This window comes from Prionailurus viverrinus, chromosome B3, assembly GCF_022837055.1.
Source record: "Prionailurus viverrinus isolate Anna chromosome B3, UM_Priviv_1.0, whole genome shotgun sequence".
Taxonomy (NCBI): domain Eukaryota; kingdom Metazoa; phylum Chordata; class Mammalia; order Carnivora; family Felidae; genus Prionailurus; species Prionailurus viverrinus.
This window is the reverse complement of record NC_062566.1, coordinates 28,107,808-28,130,470: the sequence shown is the minus strand read 5'-3', so window position 1 is coordinate 28,130,470 and position 22,663 is coordinate 28,107,808. Positions and strand designations below refer to the sequence as shown.

Here is a 22,663-nt window from a genome sequence, read left to right as displayed (position 1 = left end):
AGAGAGACACAGAGCGTGAGCAGCGGAGGGTCAGAGAGAGAGGGAGACACAGAATCCAAAGCAGGCTCCAGGCTCTGAGCTGTCAGCACAGGGCCCGATGCGGAGCTCGAACTCACAAACTGAGATCATGACCTGAGCCGAAGTCGGTCGCTTAAACAACCAAGCCACCCAGGTGCCCCCAAAACAGCTTTTTCTTTATCGAGAAAATCCTTGGATTTTAAAATCATATATGGATTCATTTGTTTAATGGACTATACTGAACTTTTGTTCACATGTGCTGGCACTAGGTACACAATGGGGAGCAAAAATGGACATCTTTGCTCTCCTGGCGCATTAACTTGAAGCTTGATAAGTATTAGCAATGTGGATTACCAGGATCCTGTACCGAAACACAAATATGACTAAGTGGTAGCCAGAAGGAATTGTTGTTTCTTCGTTTTATGCCACTTACAGCACTTAACACATTCTGCCATGTCTTTGTAAACATTAAGTGTGGGCCTTAGTTTTAGTCTGCATTATGTAGGTTACTTATGGGGAGAGGAACTCAGCCTCTTTACGCTCATGTCTCCTGCTCACATGGGCGTGTGCACTGTCACTTGCTTACGTGCTCTCTTACATTCTGACTTTCACCTACGGGGAGGGAATGATAATCTGATTGGTTGAATTCTTTTAGGACCTCAATTGAGCCATGTTTGCCAGTAGTCCATATTATTTGTCTATTAACAATCATAAACACATGCACAACCCTCTCTGGCACTTTTGGGTTCAGTGTATGCAGGGAGGTGACAGGTTGAACTGACTTGGGCCCAGTCATTTGACTCCTCCTCCTGCCTTGCTTGTTGCTTCTCCTGTGGGCAACCAGCTTCAGGGTGGGCCTGCTGAGAACAGAACCTCCCACCCATCTCTCACGTGTGACAGGATTGTTTTGAGCCACGCTGCATCCTGGCCGTGTCCTCCCTCTCAGGTTCTCTCTTAAGAGCTTCTGTACTATGCTGCTGGCCAAAGAACCTAATATTTCGATATGGGGAGGTAGGATCATTTCTCACAACCTTATGAGATCTAAGGCTATATTTAGTATTTAAGTGCTCAAAAGATGTATACATGTGAGCTGTACGCTGAAAAATGGTTAAGATGGTAAATTTTATGTTATCTGTTTTAACAGAAGAAAAAAAATGGATGTATAAATAATATGAATAGCTGGCCATATTACTGGCTGTTGCCCTATTTTGTAGGGTAGACTTTTACATGTGGGTTTTTGTTGCCTTCAGTACATAGGCAGGTTTATTACTGATAGTCATTATGAAAAATTGCATAATAGAAAGGGCTTATTCCTGTTTATGGGCAGGTAGGCTGTTGTGAAAAAGATTTCCAGGCCATATTTGGTGTTTAAAATTGTTCTACTCTTGTTATGGGGATGACTCAGAGAACAGAGGTTGAGGTGACCCAGCAGGAGTTACATCTTTGAGTTATTTTCTGGTCTTGGGTATCTTCTGAGACCAACTGACTTTGTTTCTTTGTTAGGATTCTTTCATTATCTTCGACCTCTTTTTGACCTTAGCTGCCTTAGTAACAAAGTGAAGAGATTACATTAAATGATCTCTGAGGGGCCTTCAGACTCTTTAAAAAAAAAAAAAAAAAGTCTGTAATCTCTTGGGACCTTTACTCATTGGTTTTCCTCCTGATTGTGTGGGCTTCAGCCTCTCCTGGAGATGTGGGGGAGCTCCTCTGAGCTGTGTTGATGTATTGCTTGTGCTATGTTAACTTTAACTGAAACTTTATCAAGATAGTAGCTGTGTATGGAGTTGGTGGATGGGATACTTGGTTAATGACAAATTGTTAATCTTCTGTTTTCCAAATCTGTTTCAACTTGTCTTCTTTTTTTTTTTTTTTTTTTTTCTCCTCATTTGGGTCTCAGGTCTTGATCGGGGAACTGAATATAATTTCAGAGTGGCTGCTCTAACCATCAATGGCACAGGCCCGGCTACTGACTGGCTGTCTGCTGAAACTTTTGAAAGTGATTTAGATGGTAAGAACAACAATCAACAGGGTTGGCAGAAGCTAGGTACTAACTAACTGTAGTTAAATTATTTAAACTGGAAAGCCACAGATTTGGTGGTGTATGTGGCTTAAATCTGTGAACTGTAGTATATTACACTGCTGTCCTTACTGTAATGCAGCAAGTCTCCTAGAATGCTTTTTCTCCCCCAGTGGCTTTTAGAGATCTGTCCCTTTAAGCAGAACCAGAACAAATAAAATGTACAGGTGCTTTAAGTCTAGTTTTTTTATCGAGGCCATTGAGTAGATGGATAATCTAAAATTTAACACTGAGCCACATCAATGCCTCCTTTTTCAGCTACAGTTCCCCTTTTCTCTTAGTCCTGCACACCTTGCCCTTTTTCTCACCTGTGTTCAGTGAATACCTCCATATAGGGTGTGTGTGTGTGTGTGTGTGTGTGTGTGTGTGTGTGTGTGTGTCTGTCTTTATTGGACACTGGTACTGCACTTAGGAGACAAAAGACCCCGGTCCTTATTCTCATTCTTGGCTTACCACTTTTTAAATTTAGATAGCAAGTTATGCCTTGAAGTGATGGATTTGAAAGATACTATAAATTGCTACCTTTTTTAAGCCTCTTAGTCTCCCACCATTTAAATCAATATGTAGTTCTAAGGTTTCCTGTTTTCTGACTTACATTACTTAGAGGAGTAAATAATTGATACAATTGCTGTAATGTGATACTTGATCACCTGTTGACAACAGGCTTCTAATTAGTTGGTATTCTGCCTTTCTCATTCCACCTAGTTGAGTCTGGGACTCAGATGTGGGACCAAGAGGAATGAGTAGTTATTGAAAGGCAGTTTATTTGTTTTCCCCATTGGGCAGAGGTTCTTAGATTCCTTTGCCTTCCCTTCCAAATTAATATTTCATTGTCTTGTATTTCAGGCTGTTTGGGTTTTGTTTTCTTCTTAGAGTGTGGTAAAACCACAGGCCATACTTCACTATATATACAGATTCTCTGTGAATTCTTGGGTGTAATGGAAAAATCTTAGCCCCAAATAATTTGACAGGAGGCTAAACACCATGGCCCAAGGATGGTGAAATATTCTAAGTCCTGTTTTTCTACTTTCCTTCCCAGAAACTCGTGTTCCTGAAGTGCCCAGTTCTCTTCACGTCCGACCACTTGTCACTAGCATTGTAGTAAGCTGGACTCCTCCAGAGAATCAGAACATTGTGGTCAGAGGTTATGCCATTGGTTATGGTATTGGCAGCCCTCATGCCCAGACCATCAAAGTGGACTATAAACAACGATATTACACCATCGAAAATCTGGGTATGTATGCTGAGTAGAGGAAGTAAATGCACATGGAATTTCTTTCTTTTTAACTTTTTTAAAAAATTTAAAAAATTTTTATTTTAGAGCGAGATGGGAGAGAGGGCCAGAGGGAAAGAGAGACAGAGACAGAGACAGAGAGACAGAGGGAGAATCTTAAGCAGGCTCCATGTTCAGCACAGAGCCTGACACGGGGCTTGATCCCACGATCCTGGGATCATGACCTGAGCTGAAGTCAAGAGTGTTGGATGCACTACCAACTGAGCCACCCAGGTGCCCCTTAACTTTTTATTGTATAATAACTTTATTTTTACAGAAAACTTTTAAAAACTACAAAGAATTCCTATATATCCTTCACCAAGAGACCCCAAAAGTTAACATTTTACCATATGTGCTTTATCATTCTCTATCTTCCTATACATACATATTTTTTTCTCTGAAACATTTGAGAGTAAGTTATACATGTGATGCCCTCTGCCCTCTGACACTTTTATGTGAGTTTCCTAAAACTTGAGGGCATTTTCTAATATAACCATACTACATTTATCAAAGTCAGCAAGTTAACACTGAGACAATATCTATAGACTTTATATTTTACGAGTTATCTCATTAAAGTCCTTTATAATAAAAGAAAAACATTGTTTTCTGGTCCAGAGTCACTTATTGCATTTAGTTATCATGTCTCATTAGTTTTCTCTGACATAGAGTAGTGCCTTGTTTTTTTCTTATATTTTATTACTGTGACATTTTTTATAAGTATAGACCATTTATATTTTGTAGAATGTCTCTCAGTTTAGACTTGTCTCATGTTTCCTCACTACAGTCAGCTTACCCATTTTTGGAAGAAACGGCATCCATACGTTGTGTTCTTGTCAGTGCATCACAACAGGAGGCACATGAAAGGCTGTGATGTTAATGCCAGGTGATGTTAATCAATCACTTGGTTCAGAGGGTATCTGCCACATTTCTCCAACATAAGGTTACTGGTTTTTTCCTTCATAATTAATAAATACCTTGTTGGGGAGATACCTTGAGTCTTTGTAAATATCTTGTTTGTCGTCAAATGTTCACTCACTTGTTTTAGCGTTTTCCTAACAGGTTCTGTGGTGGTGTTTCCCAAGTGAAGTTCTAATTCTATTACTTCTACATTCATCAGCATTCTTTGATACAGAAGCGCTTTCCTTTTCTTCCTTAGTGAAAGAATGGCCAGTGGGAGTCTCTTTATAGCCACTTCTTTTGTTTGACATCTTCCAGCTTTCTGTGGGTACTTTCTTCCTTGTGACACAGTAAGATATTTTCCCTGCCCTTAGCCCTTGAATCAGTCATTTCTCCAAGGAACACTGATTTCTTTTTTGGAAAATGATATTTAGAAACCAGTATCTGCACTGTACATACTTCCTGTTATCAAGGTAGAAAATCTTGAGGAATCTGTAAAAACTCTAAGTGAGCTTAACAAAGTCACAAGAGACAGAGTTGATATACAAAAATAGTTGTGTTCCCATGTACTCACAATAAACAGAAATTGGAATTAAAATAACAATACTAACATAGCATCAAAAAATATGAAATACTTAGTGATAAACTTTAAAAATATGTAGAAGGTCTGTACTGGAAATTAGAAAACTATTGCTGAGAGAAATTAAAGATGACTTAAATAAATAGAGGTACCATGTTTATAAATTGGATAATACTATTAAAAGAAAATGATTTTATTAAAATGACAGTTCTCCCCAGTACTACTCCAAGTAAAATCCTGGCAGGTTTTTAGTAGAAATTGATAAACTTAATTCTAAAAATCAAAGGAACTAGAATAGCCAAACATTTTTTAAAATGAAGAATCAGGTAGTGTGGTCTTTTCAACATTTATTCAAGTGTTTTCTGAAGACCCACACTGCCTGATTTCAGTACGTATTATAAAGCTACAGTAATCAAGACATTGTGATGGTATTGGTACAAAGGTCGGTGTTATAGATCAATAGAATGGAATCCAGAAATAGATACATAGGTTGATAGAGTGAAATGATTTTTTGATCGATAGAGTTAATTGATTTTTTTTTTTTTTTTACAAACATGCTGCCATAATTTAGTAAGGAGAGGGTAGTCTTTTCAACAAAAGGTATGGGAGTAATTAGATATCTGTATGATAAAGAAAAGGAACTTTCCTTGGCCTTTATCTCACACCATACATAAAAACAGATCTAAATGCAAGAGCTAAAACTATAAGACTTCCAGAAAAAGACAGGGAAAAACCTTCATGACTTCGAGGTAGGTAAGGATCTCTCAAGATATAGAAAAGCATAAGTTACAAAATTAAAAAATTAATCTATTGTACTTCATCGAAATTTAAAATTTCATCTTTTGAAAACACACCAATAAAATGAAAAGATAAGCCACAGACTAGGGGAAAATACTCCTCATTCAAATATCTAACAAAGAATTTGAGTCTGGAAAACATAAAAACACTTACAACTTAATAAAAGAATAGGCAAAAGATTTTGATGGGCAATATACCAAAGAAGGTATGTGAGTGGACAGTCAGCACATGAAAAGACTCTCAGCATCACTAATCATCAGAGAAATGCAAATATAATCACAACAAAATACCACTCACATTCTCTACAACTGCTAAAAATTAATAGTCTGATTATATATCAGCAAAGTTCAGCCAAACTGGAACTCTTATACTTGTCGTGGGAACATCTGAGGTTACAACCACTTGAAACAGTTGAGAGGTTTCTTAAAAAGCTGGCCACACAACCCAGCATCCCCACTCATAGATACTTAGCCAAGAGGAATAAAAATACATATTTACACAAAGTAAATACATATTTACACAAATCTAAAAGGAGTAAACAGGTAAATGGTAAATTGTGCAATGGAGTACTCAGCAATTGAAAGGGATAGGCTGTGGATAGACACAGCAACATAACGAATCTCATAACATTATGCTGAGCAAAAGAAGCCAAACACAAACACTGCATTACTACTTTTCTATGAAATTATAGAGTTGGCATCATTTATCTACGGTGACAAAGCAGGATCGGTAGTTGCCAGAGGAGACAGGGGTGATGGGAATTGACCGCAGGGGACACAAAAGAACTGTTTGCAGTGTTGAAAATATTCTGTCTGGATTGTGGTAGTGATCACACAGGCAGGTATATATATTTGTCAAAAGTCAAACTGTATACTTAAGTGGGTACATTTTATTGTATGCTAATTACACCTGAAAGTTGATTTACAAAGCCAAAATTTTTTTGAGAAATAGTAATACTTTATAATAGAAAATGAACTGATTTTGGTAGCTGTAATTATTTTTCCAAATTAGGCTATCATTATAGAGATCTTTCTTTGAAAGACTTCTCTTGAAATTCAGAGTCTGCCCTGACCAACTTTTTTATTCAAATCATTTCTTTGTAAATATCTTTCCTAAGAATGACTTTACGTGCCTAACAAATGAATTACCTTCATCTTTTCTGGTAGAGAATAAACAGCAATTTAATGCTTTATTCAGAAACATTATTTGTCTTTTTCCTTTAAGAAGAAACAGCACAGCTAACCTAGGAAGTATTCCCCATGTGAAACAGTCTTATAAGGCAATTGTAGGAGAACAAACGAAAAGCTTTGCTGGTAGGATAAAAGTGTCTCTGTGGTGTTTCCTTTATGCAGCTACTCAAATGAAGATCCTCTGCAGTACACATGGTCCTTGACCTTCAGGTGCTTTCAGTCTAATAGGAAAACAAAAGAAACAATGAAATGAGTTGATGTGAAGTACGTTCAGAGAACAGAGAGCTAGTTAAGGTAACAGTGGAGCAGTCAAGGAAGAGGCTTAGCCTGCACTTGAAAGACTGAGTCATGATTGTGTTTGAAAACGATATGAGAAGGAGCAGTGCATGTGCTGAAGAATAAACAGACTTTATTAGAAAAGAGAGTGGACATTGAAAAGTAGCAAAAATGTTTAATTTGGCATAATGTGAGGTAAGCTTGAGCTGTTTGTCAACACAGATAGATCAAAAATGCATGTAATGTTAAACAAAAGAAGAAAGTCAGAAGTGGAAAAAGTACATTTAGGAATTCATTAATCAACCAACAGCTCTCTCCTTCCAGTTGATGTAAACTTCTGCTAACTGGGTGTCTGCACCGGGATATATCCCATATTGTATCATAATTTAACCCAAATTAAAGTTAGTGTCTTCTGAAGATCTTTCAGTCAGTTAATATTTCATGAACACCTACAATATCCCAGACTTTCAAACAGACATGATTCTAATTATTAGAAATAATACTATTTTGAGATGATTGAAATTGTTTAGAGTGCTGAGGAAGAGATATGAGGTGGTATAGCCTATAACCAGAGAGGCTAGTCCAGTCTGGGATGAGCCCTCTTAAAGGAACAGGCACCGTTCAGGCAAAGAAGGGTGATTGTATCACAGCACATGGAACAGCTGCACATGTTCAGGCCCAGTGGTAGGAGAGCTCACGGTGCTCAGTGAACTGAAAGATAGCGGTAAAGAGCATAGAGCACTGAGAACAAGGCAGAGCGGTGAGAGGCAAGAAGGTGGAATCAACAAGACTTGATCATTTGCATAAAGGGGAGGAGGGAGAGGGAGGTCTTATGATTCCCAAGTTTCTGACTTGAGCAGCAGGATACATAGTGCCATTTACAAACTAGAGAACACTGGAGCAGATCTGAAGTGGGGACAGAGAGGGAGATGCCAAGTGGAGCATGCCAAATAGACAGTTGAACATAGAGGTCCAGTGCTCAGAAGAAAGGTCTAGACTGGAGATACGTATTTGCATTTGATGGCACGTGTGTGCTCATCCAAACTAAACACAATAGGAAAAAAATGAAGCGTGGGAATTGAAGGGGGCCTAGAATCAAGCCTTGAAAATGCGTACATGGTTGCTCTGCCTCTGTCTCTGATCCTAGTGAGTGACATCACCATCTATCATGTTGCCCAAATCAGCACCTTTTCCTTTTTCCTCACCTGTCAAGCACTAAGTCTTGTTGATTCTATTTATCATCACTTCTTTCTGACATTGGAAAACCAGGTGCCTTTGTACATTTCCCACTGATAACTAGAGAGGGCCACCAAGCAGACCAGCTCTTTTAAGCTTTTGAAGTAATGCAGGCCAGTTGAGGTGTGGCCTCTTGGAAAACTGCCCAACTTCACCAGAAATAAGTGGTATGGGTCAGCTCCTTACCCTGCCATACTTCGGTGGAGCCCAAGTCCCATTTCTGGAACTGGACTTCAAAGTATGAATACTAAACCTTGCCTAGATCAGGAATGTGAGAAGTAGAGCCTTCCTGATTTGCCAAGAGGAGAACGAATTCTGCTCCAACCATTTTATGCCCCCTTTCCACCAAGTGTCACTAGTAGCATTTTACATGATCACTGGAGGGAGCATTTCTTTCCAGCTTCATTTCCTGCAACATCACCTCCAGGCCAGTTGAAATTTGCGACCATACCTTATCCAACCAAGAAGTCTACCTGAGGGCTAGATGGGGGTTGGCAGTTCTGCTACTTCTTCACTTGCTTGGCTGTTCCATTCGCTGTCCCGCTTTCTGAGAATAAAAGGGGTTTAATTCTAAGCTCCATCTATGGGCTTACAACACAAAAAATTCCTATTTACTCATTCTCATCTGAGCCCCTCACTGTACAGTAACATCAAACCATTGGATAGTTGAGGCCAAGAGAGGATTCAGGTACAGCCACCCTCACTCCTGGAACTAACTCCAGATAGTTGATCCCAGCCAACTTTTCTGGGCTGTGTACGATGCCATCTCCATTTCCTCACACCCCAGAAGAATCCCCACATGAAATTCTCAAAATCTTTCCTAACTTCCTCTGCATTTAAGATCATGCACAGTCACCCTTGGATTTTTAAAATTCTGGAGTGAGAATTTTTTTCTAAGTGTTTTCACTTGTTTCTTTCCTTCAGATCCCAGCTCTCACTACGTGATAACCCTGAAAGCCTTTAACAACGTGGGTGAAGGCATCCCCCTGTACGAGAGCGCCGTGACCAGACCTCACACAGGTAAGCCATCCTGACCATCTTCAGTCTTCAGCATTTTTTCCAGCAGCTTATGTGGAATGTTGGCACGAGGTCTGCCCCATAGGTATCAGTGGAACGGAAAGTATATGCCACTATAGACTTCATATAGGAAAATGGGCTTTCAGGGGCGCCTGGGTGGCGCAGTCGGTTAAGCGTCCGACTTCAGCCAGGTCACGATCTCACGGTCCGTGAGTTCGGGCCCCGCGTCAGGCTCTGGGCTGATGGCTCAGAGCCTGGGGCCTGCTTCCGATTCTGTGTCTCCCTCTCTCTCTGCCCCTCCCCCGTTCATGCTCTGTCTCTCTCTGTCCCAAAAATAAATAAACGTTGGAAAATGGGCTTTCAGCAGGGAAATTTGTTAATTTCTGGTTTTCTCTTTTTAGAAAATATTAACAGTCCTGTTATCCAAATAATTCTATGTAGATATGCAGCAGATGTTTTTAATATGTTGGTCTCTAGAAAGCATAGTTGTGAGAGAATTAAAAGTGATTTTCATCTTTTGGTCATGTGAGTTACAACTAAAAGGAGTGAAAAAAAAGAAGGGATCTCTATGACTCTGGAGGAATTATATAGGTTACTGAATGTAGCAGTAAGTGTGTATGATCAGTGAGTGAATCCATCGTTTTCTTTACTAGTTGCCTGAGTTGATTGGGAAAGTACTTCTATTTGCTTTTCATAAACTTTGTTTATATAAAGAGTATAAAGTCCGGCGTACTATCCATTTGATCGACTGTACATTAATTACAAAAGAGACCAAAATACTCATTTTTTTTGTAACAAAGGAATACACATATAAAATTTCTGTAGGTAAATAAAATCTCTAATTTAGAGCTGTATGAGAAAGCTTATTGAAATAAATATGTAAGACTTGTAAATTTTTCTAAGGAATACTGAAAACCCAAGAATTTATCATTTTCAGAAATGCTCTTTTCCGTTTGTTTTCCAGAACTGTGAATCTCTATTTCCTGCCATATTTTTTGGATACTTTGTATAATAGTGCAAATTTGACATTATTCTTTTTAAAAAGATAATCTCTGTCCCTTTTGTTCTTTAATGCTTTTACTTGACAAGACCAACATCCTTACTGCCTGTTTGGTAGTTCTGTCCTGTCTTCTCCTGTGTGCTTGCAATTTATAAGTTCTTTTTCCAGAAAGGGGAAAAAATGTAAGATGAAAAAGAGAATATTTAAATAAGTGGTTTGCTACTTTTTAAAATTGGCTTATAATAGAAAAATTTTTTTGAAATTATTTTCTCTTATGTGACTTAAAAATAATAGTCTTCTGGCTAGAAATATACAAGAAAATGTTCCTAAGTCATGTAACATCATTATCTTTTCCAAGAGTTATTACAAATAAAAAAAATTTCTCAAAGAAGTCTAACGATTTTTGCATCTGAAGGTGCATATTCTGTAACTAATTGGTTTGTGTCCTAATTTTTGAACAAAGCCCTTGACTAGAATGTGTGCTATTCCTCTGTTATTTTTAGTACTCATTGTGTAGGAATACACAAATGGAGACTATTACATTAGTTTGGCAATTATTCATGAACAAGGTCCATGCCATTTCAGATTTTGAGTTACAGGAAGGGCTAATTTCCATAACCATGTGGGAAACCCATTTTAAAACCTTAACTTAAAATAAATCAATCTGTGTATACTTAGAAAACCTGACCAAGAGTTGATAAAGCCCAGTGGATCCTGCTGTATCACCCTGGGTTTGTGGTCCTTGTTGCCTTTGTGCACATTCTAGCCTCTATTTTGACATTGAGCTTAGAGAAGGTGTCTGTTGCATATGGCACAGGACATACATGAGTATAGACTTTCCATCAAACAAGAACTCTCACTTCTAAAGTTCATAAAGGCTGCCATTTGGATCCATAACTATGTCATTTCCCATAACTGATTGGGATTCATTAGATGCGTTGTTTTCTGACCCTACTGGAGAAAGTACAGCAGATGTTCCTGCATGGTATCACCTTACCTTTTCCCCAGGAAGAATAATACCCTTGAGAGTTACTTTTGCTTTATTTGGATGTACGCCATCTTGCTGTACTGCTTACAGACCCAAGACATCAGTAGATCTCAACTGGACCCTGTGGGTATCAGATAACCCTAACACCAAGGCCAGGTTAAGTTGCCATTGGCTGGCATTCAAGACTCAGGTTTGAGAGTAGGACCCTTACCTGTTCATTGACATGCATTGATAAGCCATGTCCCAAAAATTCGGCCATATTCACTGAAATATCAAAACAGATCATAAGCTTTGTGTTGCTTGTTCTGAAATTACACCCTTGATTTTAAAAGCAGATTGTATCTTCTCACAATCCTTTTTGGAAAGGTAGTAGAATTTTCAAGTAATTAAAAAAATTCAAGTATGATTATGTTAATGTCACTGCATTATCAGATTTTAATATACATACAGATACTGTAGAGACTATAATTATTTCCCTAGAGATTTTCCTGCAAATTTTTCCTGAAAGAATGCAAGTGGAAATATTCTTTTTAATGAATGATGGTTATCTATTAACTCCGGATTCTCTTTCTCTTTCTCCATTCCTCATCTTTCATTCCATTATGTTACCCTGCATTTCCTTTTCTTTTATTTTTGTTTATGTTAAAATGCCACTTCCCTTTTTTAATTACTTTTTACCCAGACACTTCTGAAGTTGATTTATTTGTTATTAATGCTCCATACACTCCAGTGCCAGATCCCACTCCCATGATGCCACCTGTGGGAGTTCAGGCTTCCATTCTGAGTCATGACACCATAAGGATCACATGGGCGGACAACTCACTGCCCAAACACCAGAAGATTACGGATTCCCGGTACTACACAGTCCGATGGAAAACCAACATCCCAGCAAACACCAAGTACAAGGTACTGGCACATTTGCTGTGGGTGAGAAAAGCTAATAGCTATTGATATTTCCTAATTCTAAAGTTCTTCATTCATATGCTTCCAGAATGCAAATGCAACGACTTTAAGTTATTTGGTGACTGGTTTAAAAGCAAATACACTGTATGAATTCTCTGTGATGGTGACCAAAGGTCGAAGATCAAGCACATGGAGTATGACAGCCCATGGGACCACCTTTGAATTCGGTATGTGTTGTCTGAATCTTACATCACATGGCATTTCTTCTCTTTGCAAGACATGAGAGCCAGTGGCAGTCCATGTGAGTATTGTCCCACATCCCAAGTCCTGAGACTTCTCATCACCTGCTTCTACGACCCAAGGAAAATTATCGAGGGTGTGAATTAGCACATTTACAGAACATAGTAAGCCGCTACAGCTGGAGTTCAGTGTTTGAATTATGTTTTCTTCATCACTGAACAAGAACATTAGCCAATAATGGGATAATATAATGCAAAGTATACTAGTTTTTAGGAATCAAGAGACTTGAGTTCAATCCCAGATCAACCAAACACTGACTGTGTAAGTCATCCAGCCTCTCCATCTGTTTCTTCCATCTGTAAAAGAGGGGTAATAATATCTGCTTTTCATACCTTACAGGGTTATTGTAAGGGTAAAATGAGCAGATGAGAAAGCACATGGTAATTATAAAGCACTGTGTAGATGTAGAGGATTACTGTCATTAATCCTGCTTTACTGCTAAATTGAGAGAAAAACAAGTGACCTGCCCTTAACGAAGCAGCTGCCAATGCCATGCTTGCTGGAGCCTCAGAACTTTACTGGTAGCCACAAAGCTGCCCCAGCAGCCTTCTTACAAACCAGGTAATATCTGGTTGATATCTGATAAATCTCCCATTGGGACAGCCTCTAACAGGTTTTGCCTGTAAATAAACATGAAAGGTAAAAGACACCTAAACAAATTAAGGGGAAAGCAGGCTATCCAAGTTTGAGATTCCATTTGCCTTTTGCTCATTTGTAGGCCTACCTTCTACCTCTTATACTTTTCTAGCATGTGGATATGTGTAACCATTGGGAGTCTCTGTCTCTTCTGGCCTCCTATGGCTTTTTTCACCTGTATATAATGAAAAAAATGGAGCTATTAAGTCTCTCTGGACTGGGCCTGGCCCTAATGCCTTTTTGTCTTCTGCACAGTTGATTGGACTTCCTACAGAGAAAAAGGGTTGACTTTGGAGAGCTTAGAATTAATAGTGCACAAAAGTTTAGGTAGACATTGAGTTTACTTTCTTTGCTAGTTTTAAGAATATCTTTTTGCTTGGGGCCCCTGGGTGGCTCAGTCGGTTGGGCGTCCGACTTCAGCTCAGGTCATGATCTCGCGGTCTGTAAGTTCGAGCCCCGTGCCTGGAGTCTGCTTTGAATTCTGTGTGTGTGTCTCTCTCTCTGCCCCTCCCCCGCTCATGCTCTGTCTCTCTCTCTCTGTCAAAAATAAATAAACATTTAAAAAAATTAAAAAAAAAAAAAGAAAATATCTTTTTGCTTAATTCCAACCCATTAGTTAATAAATGATACTACATATTCCCTTAGGATGTGTGCATTTCACCAGGCTTCCTGCCTTCCATTTTATGCTAGGAGAATTCCAGTATTTTAGGTAGAGAAGAGTAAATTGAAGGATATACTTAATTTGCTCATTTCTCTACTGGTACATTAATAGTTATCAGCCATGACATCGAAATACAAGAAATGCAGTGTTGTTTTATTCTGTTGGTTTTTCCATTTCATAAACAACTTTACATTTCAGAACAATATTCTCAAATAGTTGACAGTGTGTGTTTAGTGCAAACTTAAAAGCATCAGTTTGTAAATCATTTGTTTTTTGAGGGAATAGGGATTTTTAAACATTGTATTTGGTTTGGAGAGCCATCTATAAATGAAAAAGAAAATTATTTTACACTTGAAAATATTTTAACAAAATTATCCAAATTTGAGGGGGAATGTCATCTTGGGCAAATTACCTGACTTTTTTCGTTGCCAATGCCCTGATCTGTCAAGCAGGGATAGTGGTAACTGCCTTTCAAGTTGCCATAAATATTAAGTGAAATACTGTTTATAAAATGGCTGGCATATAGTAGATACTTGGTAACTAACTACAAAGGTCTTTTGACTTCCCTAAGTATCCTATAAATCCCTGACCCGAAGCCAAGATAACAATTCTGTATTCTCATTGTGTGGTATTTTCTCTTTGGTACTTGGCATATTCTTCTCTTGATTGGAGCTATTTGCAGGTAGACTTTGAGTTCTTTGAAGCCAGGAGGCTTTATCTTTTTTGCCTTATACCTCTTATTGTGCCTTATAATGGGTTGAGGAAATGGTGACTTAAATTGAAATGGACAGGAACTAATGAAAGTCTTGTTTTTTTTGTAGTTCCTACTTCTCCACCCAAGGACGTGACAGTTGTGAGTAAAGAGGGAAAACCTAGGACCATAATTGTAAATTGGCAGCCTCCCTCAGAAGCCAATGGCAAAATTACAGGTAAGCTGCCTTTGAGTGTATGTCTGCCCTCTGTTCCTACCCGGCAGAAGCATCCCAGCAGAGTGCTGTGTGGTTGGGGGAAGTGGGAGTCTGAAGGCTGGCTTGGTCATTTCATGAGGTGCAGAGTCATGGTGATCCTTGAAAGTGGACCTAGGGGGTGCTGTTGCTCACAGTAAGGTAAAAATGAATGGCCAGTTGGTTGTTCTGACTCACTTTGGGTGACAGTCTGATGGGCGTTGTTACATTAGACAGTCTTTGGCTATGGTGGGGCTTTATGGACATATTTATTTTCATCAGAAAAGCTCTTCTTCTCTGCCTCTGACTAGATAATCAGCTTTGGCGTCAAAGACCCTGCCTGATTCTAAAGGGTAATACCCAGTAAATATAGATTCGAAGACCCAAAAAGCCCATTAAACTTTTAATTCAGTTTTTTGTCCCCAGGCCTGCTACTTCAGCTTCCTGTGCTCTTAACACTAGAGTTAGAAGTTTGAATTGGCCTAGGCCTTTGAAGGGACCTGGGATTTTTCCTTGGATTTCCAGAGAACTCGCCACAGTAGAGGACACTGTGTCTTCCTTGGCTTTATCAGGGAGGAAAGCCCAATGGGATTTAGCTCTTAATTATTCCCCTTGGAACCTCTGCTCCGTGTAGGTTTATGCTGAGGAATAGGAGTTTGCTTTCTGATGTTCCTATGTATGAATAAGGAGGCCCAAGGGAACTGATCGCATTTCTCAGTGTTGTCCTGCTTCCACTTCCAGTTGGAATCCCTTTCCGTAAATCCCTGGGCTTTCTCATGGTGTGTGTGTGTGTGTTTTTTTTTTTAACTTCCCTGTTCCTTACAAGAAGGAAGCATGACTTGACTTGGATTACATTTTATTTTATCTTTAAAAACCAGTAATGATGCATGCAGTGCATTTTTGCACTGTGTAGGTCAGGTAGGCATGTAGCTCTTCCTACCTCGGCCGTGGAGACTGAGTGCCCCCTGGTGGGAGTATCAGGTGATGTTTCACTAGGACTTCAGCCACATCAAGTCTGCAGTTTTAATAAAGGTACTGCCCAACCCTCTCCCCGCTGGGGCGGGGGAGTTTTTCTCCTGGGAAATCATGTTGATGCGAGCTAAAACAGCGCTTCAAATCAGCGTCTGTTTTCAAAAGTGCATTATTTTAATTGTATACCCTTGATGTGTATGCTATTCAAATATTAAGATGTTGAAGTGATTGGATTGTTTCCTTCTGAGAGTTCTTGCCCCTGTATTATTAACTTATGATAGTTACTATATAACTGCTTTTATTGCTTCAACTGCTGATACAGATGATAACTTACAGCTTGGCACTGTTGAGATTGCAGTTTTCTCTATATTATGTTTAGTGTAGCATTTTGAAGGCATTTTACCCTTGCACCGCCCCCCCCCCCCGCCTTTTTTTAAGTTTATTTTGAGAGAGAGAAAAAGTACGAGTGAGGGAGGGGCAGAGAGCCAGAGAGAGAGAATCGCAAGCAGGCTCCACACTGTCAGCATAGAGTCTGACTGGGGGCTTGATCTCACAAACTATGAGATCATGACCTGAGCTGAAATCAAGAGCCAGATGCTTAACCCACTGAGCCATCCAGGTGCACCACCATTGCTGTTTAATCAGTAGCTAGTTTTCTACTTGTATATGTCATAACATATATCTTTGTTGACTTACCGATTGCAAAGAAAAAGCAGGAATAAGGTATCTTTTCTCATTTCCTCCTTTGGACAGGTTACATCATATATTACAGTACGGATGTGAACGCAGAGATACACGACTGGGTTATTGAGCCTGTTGTGGGAAACAGGCTGACTCACCAGATACAAGAGTTAACACTTGACACACCATACTACTTTAAAATCCAAGCCCGAAACTCAAAGGGCATGGGACCCATGTCTGAAGCCGTCCAATTCAGAACACCTAAAGGTAAAACTCCACTAAACAGTGTTTTCTTATATGTCTCTTTAGTGAGGCAATGCTTGCACATATAACTTTAGCACATAGAAACTGTGGAGAATATAAGAAGTCCTGATGATGAGTTTATGAGCCACAGTGTGAACCTTTATCTCAAAATGATCCTTCACTCACCCATTGACCACCAAATCAGTGCTCCCTAGGTTATTGGCCTAACCATATCACTTACAAGGCTGTTTAAGGCAGATGAATTGCAATGATCCTAAAGTTTTTATCGGTCAGATCAGATGTGATTCGTTTAGTTACCAGGTAGAGTAATAGCATGTTAATTTCCTTTCAACACATGCAGGCTCTCAACCTGAAAGGCTTATGGACCTTTGTAGAGAGAAAGACACTAACGGGGGATGTTTGAAGAAATCTCTAGATAAAAAAGTAAAGATAAAGTGCTGAACCATGTGAGATTAGGAGTAAAATTTAGCTGGGGACTGAGTCTGGAAATTTCTTTTCTGTTAGTACTGAAAACAAGATTCAATTTGTTTGGAAGTTTGTGGGTTTCTTTTTTTCCTTTAAAAATTCTGCCTGTCCCATCTTCAAAGCTTGTGATCCTTGCTCTTGTTTTTTCTTCCCCTGTGCTTGGCCTGTTAGCGGACTCCTCTGATAAAATGCCTAATGATCAAGGTAAATCAGTTAGATGGCCTCTTCTTTCCTTTCCTCTCTTTTGTGACCTATTATTACTAGCTTTTTGTTGTTTTTGTTTCTTTTTTTTCCCCCAAAAAAATTGGTACTTTGTGTTAAAAACCACATATTCATTGGCCAAAGTGGAGTTGAGTCCATGTTTGTGGCACTTGGGGTATCTGAAAAGCTGGGGATCTACTTAGAAGCTAAATAGGCAGCATCAGAAACGGAGCTGTAGATGAAATTCTGCAGCTGTAGGAGATTGGCCTTAAGTATGGGTCAGTTTGTCCTTTGTGTTAAGATACTGAAATTCTGTAACAATGATAGGCATTTGGGCCATGATGGGAACCCTCACAGTTGTTTGTCATATTTGTAGCATCTAGGATTGTATTAGTATTTCTAAATGAAAAGTTGTAATCAAATTCAGCCGATACCCTATTTCCCTCCCCTCACAAAGAATCTACCCTAATGAATTGTATGGTCATCCATGACAAAATTAGTGCTATTTATTCTGTTACCCTAAGCTTACTTCAGAGCTTTTCTCCATTTCTCCCTTAAATATACTTGCTCATTTCAAAAGAGGTAGAAATAATTTAAAATGGAAGCTTAAGAGGCACTGGCCTCAGTGTCCATTCTTGAAATTATCTGTCCACATGGTTTCTCTGCTATAATTGCTATGGTGGAGAAGTAACTGGATTGTGGTTTTCATCTCCAGGGAGTCAGCTACAATTGGTATCTGTTTTCTATACCAAGAGCAATGAGGGGAAAGTTGATGATTGCTTTCAAGATTTAAGAGTAGTTTTTAGAAATAAAAAGTCTTTGGATTTTGGTGAATGGCAAGGAAGAGTCAGAACTTGAGGTTACATGTTTCAGGCTTTAGAAATGTGTTTGCACTCAGTGAGTCTTTCTTTGTATGTGCTTGTGTATATGTGTGAGGTACCTTGATGATGGTAGACATTTTAACTTAAGCATGAGAACAGAAGAAGAACCCTACTGTGTGCACAGATTACAGATGTGCTCACTGTCCTTCCTCTACGTCACTCGATAAGCTAGAGTACAAGTCTTCACTTGCACCACACCTCTAGCCTTTAAATTCCTTACCCATGTTTATTTTTGGTGTTTGGTAAATCCTTGGAATTTCTTGTTCATAGGTTGTATTTAAAAGAAAAAAAATGCTGGGGAATACAGGAATTCAGCCAACCAGTTTATTGGCAAAGTGTGTTCTTTGGCAATTAGTTACGTGCTACGATGCTCTGGATAGTTGGACTTATAGGTGGTCTACCTGAAAAAGAAGCAGACCTAAATGTGAAGAGCTTTGCAAGTACTAAGTCATCCCCTCCAACTAGACTTCATCACAGTGAAAAGAACAGCTGGAGTCATGGCCTGTGGTGTGTGCCACTTGGCAGGAATGATGGCGACAGAAACAAGGGGATGAAGTAACAAGCATGGACAGCAGGAAAGGGATCAGGGACTCTGAGTTAAATATGCCCTTTTGGATACCCAACAGCTTGCATTACTTTGGGAGTTTTGAGCTTCTGGAAACATAGAAAACATTGTTTTCATCTAGATATTTATTCTGTTCAATGAACTATATACACAGATGTTCAGATTTTAATTGTTCATTTAGTCCAATGCTATTAACTTTTATAGAAGTACTTGACATTAGCTGTAATATTTTGTAGAAACACATCTAGTTTATGTATTTCTAGTCAAGCTTTATTTGTAGAAATAACTCATTTTTAAGTGTTTTCTGAAGCTTCATACTCTGTGCCTCTGCAAAGGGAAAGATTATATTCTTCCCTGGAGATTTATTATATTTGTAATAATAGTAGTTACTATTTGTTGAACATTTGCTATGTGTCAGGTGGTATTCAAAATATTTTATAGGATTAAATTTCTATTTAATCATCAATACCATTTCATGAAGTAGAAACAATTATTATCACTGTTTTACAATGAAGAAACTAAGACCCCAAAATAATGAATAACTTGCCAAAAGTCAAGTACATGAAAGGCCAATATTCAAGTGCAGGCAGTGTCCTGTATTAACCATGAGGAGCAGCTTTGACTTTGCAATTCTTTCAGACTTCAGGAGAAATCCAAACCTTGAATTGAGGAATACCTTTGATTTACTGGGAAAGGGCTCCTTATATTTGCTTTACCCAAGCAGCTTTTTCTATAAATGTGAAGAACAAAATCTAAGACCAAGAATATGAATTATTAAAAAAACTGATCTTTGTATTTCATGAAGTCTGTTTGTGAGGTGGTCCCAAGCCTAAGGTCGACAGCCTCACTCATTGTGTTTCATTATGATGAATTAGGAGACAGTGTCCTTGGTGAGCAACTAGAGGGAAGACTTCATTTTTCCATCCTTGGGTATTTAGATGGCTGAGCAGGAACTGAGAACCCGATTTGAACCTCCACTTGTTTTCCTGCTCCTGCTTAAGGCAACTTTATACTGAGAAAGGCAACTTTATAATTGGAGAAAAAAAAAATCCAAACACTACTGATACCTGGTAGGCCAGATCAACATAGCCAGGTCCTTGGAAAAGTCCACTTCTGTAATGCAGAAGTCAACCCAGCTGGTCCCTCTGTTCCTTTTCTGAGAGAAGCTAGTTTTGCCATAAGTGCTCTGAGCAGTCTTTCAGGAACTGTTTCCTGGGCGAGGAATGGGTGTGTTCCCACCTTATGAACAGCAAGTGGCAGTCTAGTTACATGCTAGATACAGCCATGGAACAAGGGTGTCAGCCTTTCAGATGCCTCATTGCATAGAAAGCTATATACCTTAGTTTGCTTTGCACAGCCTATTTTTTCCCCTGTTGTTTATGTGCTACTTTGTTTTCTCGTGGACAGAGTAGACTGAAAATATTTTTTGTAGAAAACACTTGATGTGAAGCAGACTCATCACACCAATGGCTTGGATCCTTACTGATATGATTTCTTCTCCTTCAGCCTCAGGGTCTGCAGGAAAAGGAAGTCGGCTTCCAGACCTAGGATCTGACTACAAACCTCCAATGAGTGGTAAAGCCTTTCTTATGGCTCTTCTGGCTTCCTGTGGGCATGACACAGTTCTACTTGAGTCTCAATAAGTCTTTTGTAGCTTGTTTGTGGTGGGTTGTGGCATGTTACCTATTTCCTTTTGCTGAGTAGAGTTTAATTTAGGCATTTTCTGGCAAATGTTTGCTGAATTATAATGAATTACCCATTCATTGTAGGATCCGTAAGTAAAATTGTTTCCCCACATACACAACTTAAAATAAGATTAATTCTAAACAAATGAGCCTTCCTTTGCCCACTGCCTGCCTCTATAAAATTAGAATCTTGCTTTCAGAAATAAACCTTCTAATGTGATTATCCATCACATAACAACAAGCCAAAGAAATGCTTCAGAATCATGAATTTCTCCCCCACACTGCTTACCACACTGTTTTTAATTTGGGAATTCTAAAAACTTCTTCCCAGTTTTCCTAGCCAGGCTAAGAGCTGGTGCCTTCTGATTACTTAAGTGATGGCACCTACTTCTCTGTAGAACTTCACTGTATTAAGTTATTGTCACATGTGAAATTACATTTGATCCTCATAACACTGTGAAGCAGGGAGAACAGATGTCATTCCCATTTTTACATTAAGAGACTGAGTGAAGTGAGTGCCTGGGTCCACCCACTAATTATGGAAGTCCTAGAACCAAAATCCAGGTCTTCTGACTTCTGATTGTGCCTTTTCCACTATCACATGCAGCCTAAAAGGTGTGGGGTGCTGTACCAGATGTGGGAATCTGAGTCCTAGGCTGAGTTCTAGGACTCTTGAATTTTTCCTCCTGGGATGCATGTGTTACGTTTATGTGCTGTCCACATAGAATATTCATGATTATGAGAAAAGCAATTACTTCCTTGTCTCTTCTTTCATTTATACTTTCATTCACACATGTTTTTAAAGGTTCAGGTTCTGTGTAACAGGCTATGGGAGCAAAAGGAATGGGTAACAAACCAGCTGACGGAGAAAAGGGAAAGCTTCATAGAAGAGGTGATGACTGACCCAGATATGAAAGGATGCATGGAAGATGGCTTGACATTTGTCAAGGAGGGGGTTGGACATTTCAGGAAACAATAACAGCATGTGCGAAAGCATGGCAACAAAAAACAGCCGGCTCTCTCCAGGGATCACGCTGCCTAGAGACAGGATAGAGAGTCTCACATCAGAGAAGGTAGTGGGTTAGAACCAGCCTGCCAAAAGCTCAGGTACCCACACTATGAAATGTGAGTTTCATCCTGTGCATAGCACATGTAAGATGCCTCCTACCACAGGGACACTGGGGTTTCCATTTATTGAGTATCTAGTGTTATTACTCTGATGAATGAAGAATGAGTCAGGGGCTAAGATTATGAAGTCAGAGTGGGGAGTTAAGAAGCTGTTGCAGTAGTCCAGATGAAGCTTAAGAAATGGCCTATCATAATGTCCCTAACAGGACACACTCCTATGGCAGCTCACTCTCACTCTATCTTCCCTGGGGGGTTTTGGCCCTCTCAGAAATTAGAGGTCAAATGCAGTTTAATGGGAGTTCATCTCTGTTGAGAACAGGGAAGAACTGCCCCCACCACCCCTGCTAGCCTCCACACCCCAGGCCCCTAATCTCTGATTCGTACCGCCTGTCCCACCACATATCCCACCCTGTAACTCAAAACTGCTGTTAGTGAAAGTTATTTATGCAAAGCCCCAATATGGTCTAATTTTATTAGTCCCTAGCTCTGTAGTCTTTCCCGAATGTAAAAATGTTGTTTTACTAAAGGTCGTTATGTGCCGTATACGTTATCTGTCTGCTTACCTTTCTCTCAGACGAAGAATAAAAATAATCAAAGCAAATGTAGAATAATAAGCTCTAAGCCCTCCTAAATCAGCCCAGATTTCTAGCACTGTGCTTAGATGTAGCCTATAAAATCGTATAATCAAAAGTTGGAAGGTCAGCTAATACAGTGTTCTGGATGGGATTCCCACAATAGGTAAAGTTTGAATTAGATCCTAAGTTTATAAACCAGAGTTGTATTTGAGAATCACTTTAGGAGCTTTTCTAAACACTCAGATTCCCAGGCCATAACTTCATGTTAGGAATTTCTTCCACAATCTCCCAGACGGGTAGAATGACTCTCCTTAGGCACTTCTAGAAACTAAACACTCATTACTTGGTAAGACAGCTCATCCATCATTGTGCAGCTCTGTTTGTTAGGTAGGAGAGAGAGAATCGCTAGAAGGAAAGACATCAGATATCTATGGTAGAGCTGTTTGGTGGAA

At 39.3% G+C, this 22,663-nt stretch overlaps 1 protein-coding gene across 6 annotated transcripts in view; it reads left to right on the top strand.

The window, feature by feature from the left end:
• The window catches only part of NEO1 (neogenin 1), a 241,941-nt gene that overhangs the window by 198,433 nt on the left and 20,845 nt on the right, over nt 1-22,663 (top strand). For 5 of the 6 annotated variants that reach the window (XM_047863477.1, XM_047863474.1, XM_047863473.1 and 2 more), the window contains 8 exons: nt 1,916-2,026; nt 3,135-3,329; nt 9,270-9,365; nt 12,033-12,256; nt 12,342-12,480; nt 14,672-14,779; nt 16,520-16,714; nt 20,330-20,398. In XM_047863477.1, the coding sequence (XP_047719433.1) occupies nt 1,916-2,026; nt 3,135-3,329; nt 9,270-9,365; nt 12,033-12,256; nt 12,342-12,480; nt 14,672-14,779; nt 16,520-16,714; nt 20,330-20,398 (1,137 nt within the window). The remainder of the gene's footprint in view (nt 1-1,915; nt 2,027-3,134; nt 3,330-9,269; nt 9,366-12,032; nt 12,257-12,341; nt 12,481-14,671; nt 14,780-16,519; nt 16,715-20,329; nt 20,399-22,663) is intronic. The other variant, XM_047863472.1, reaches the window with a different exon arrangement.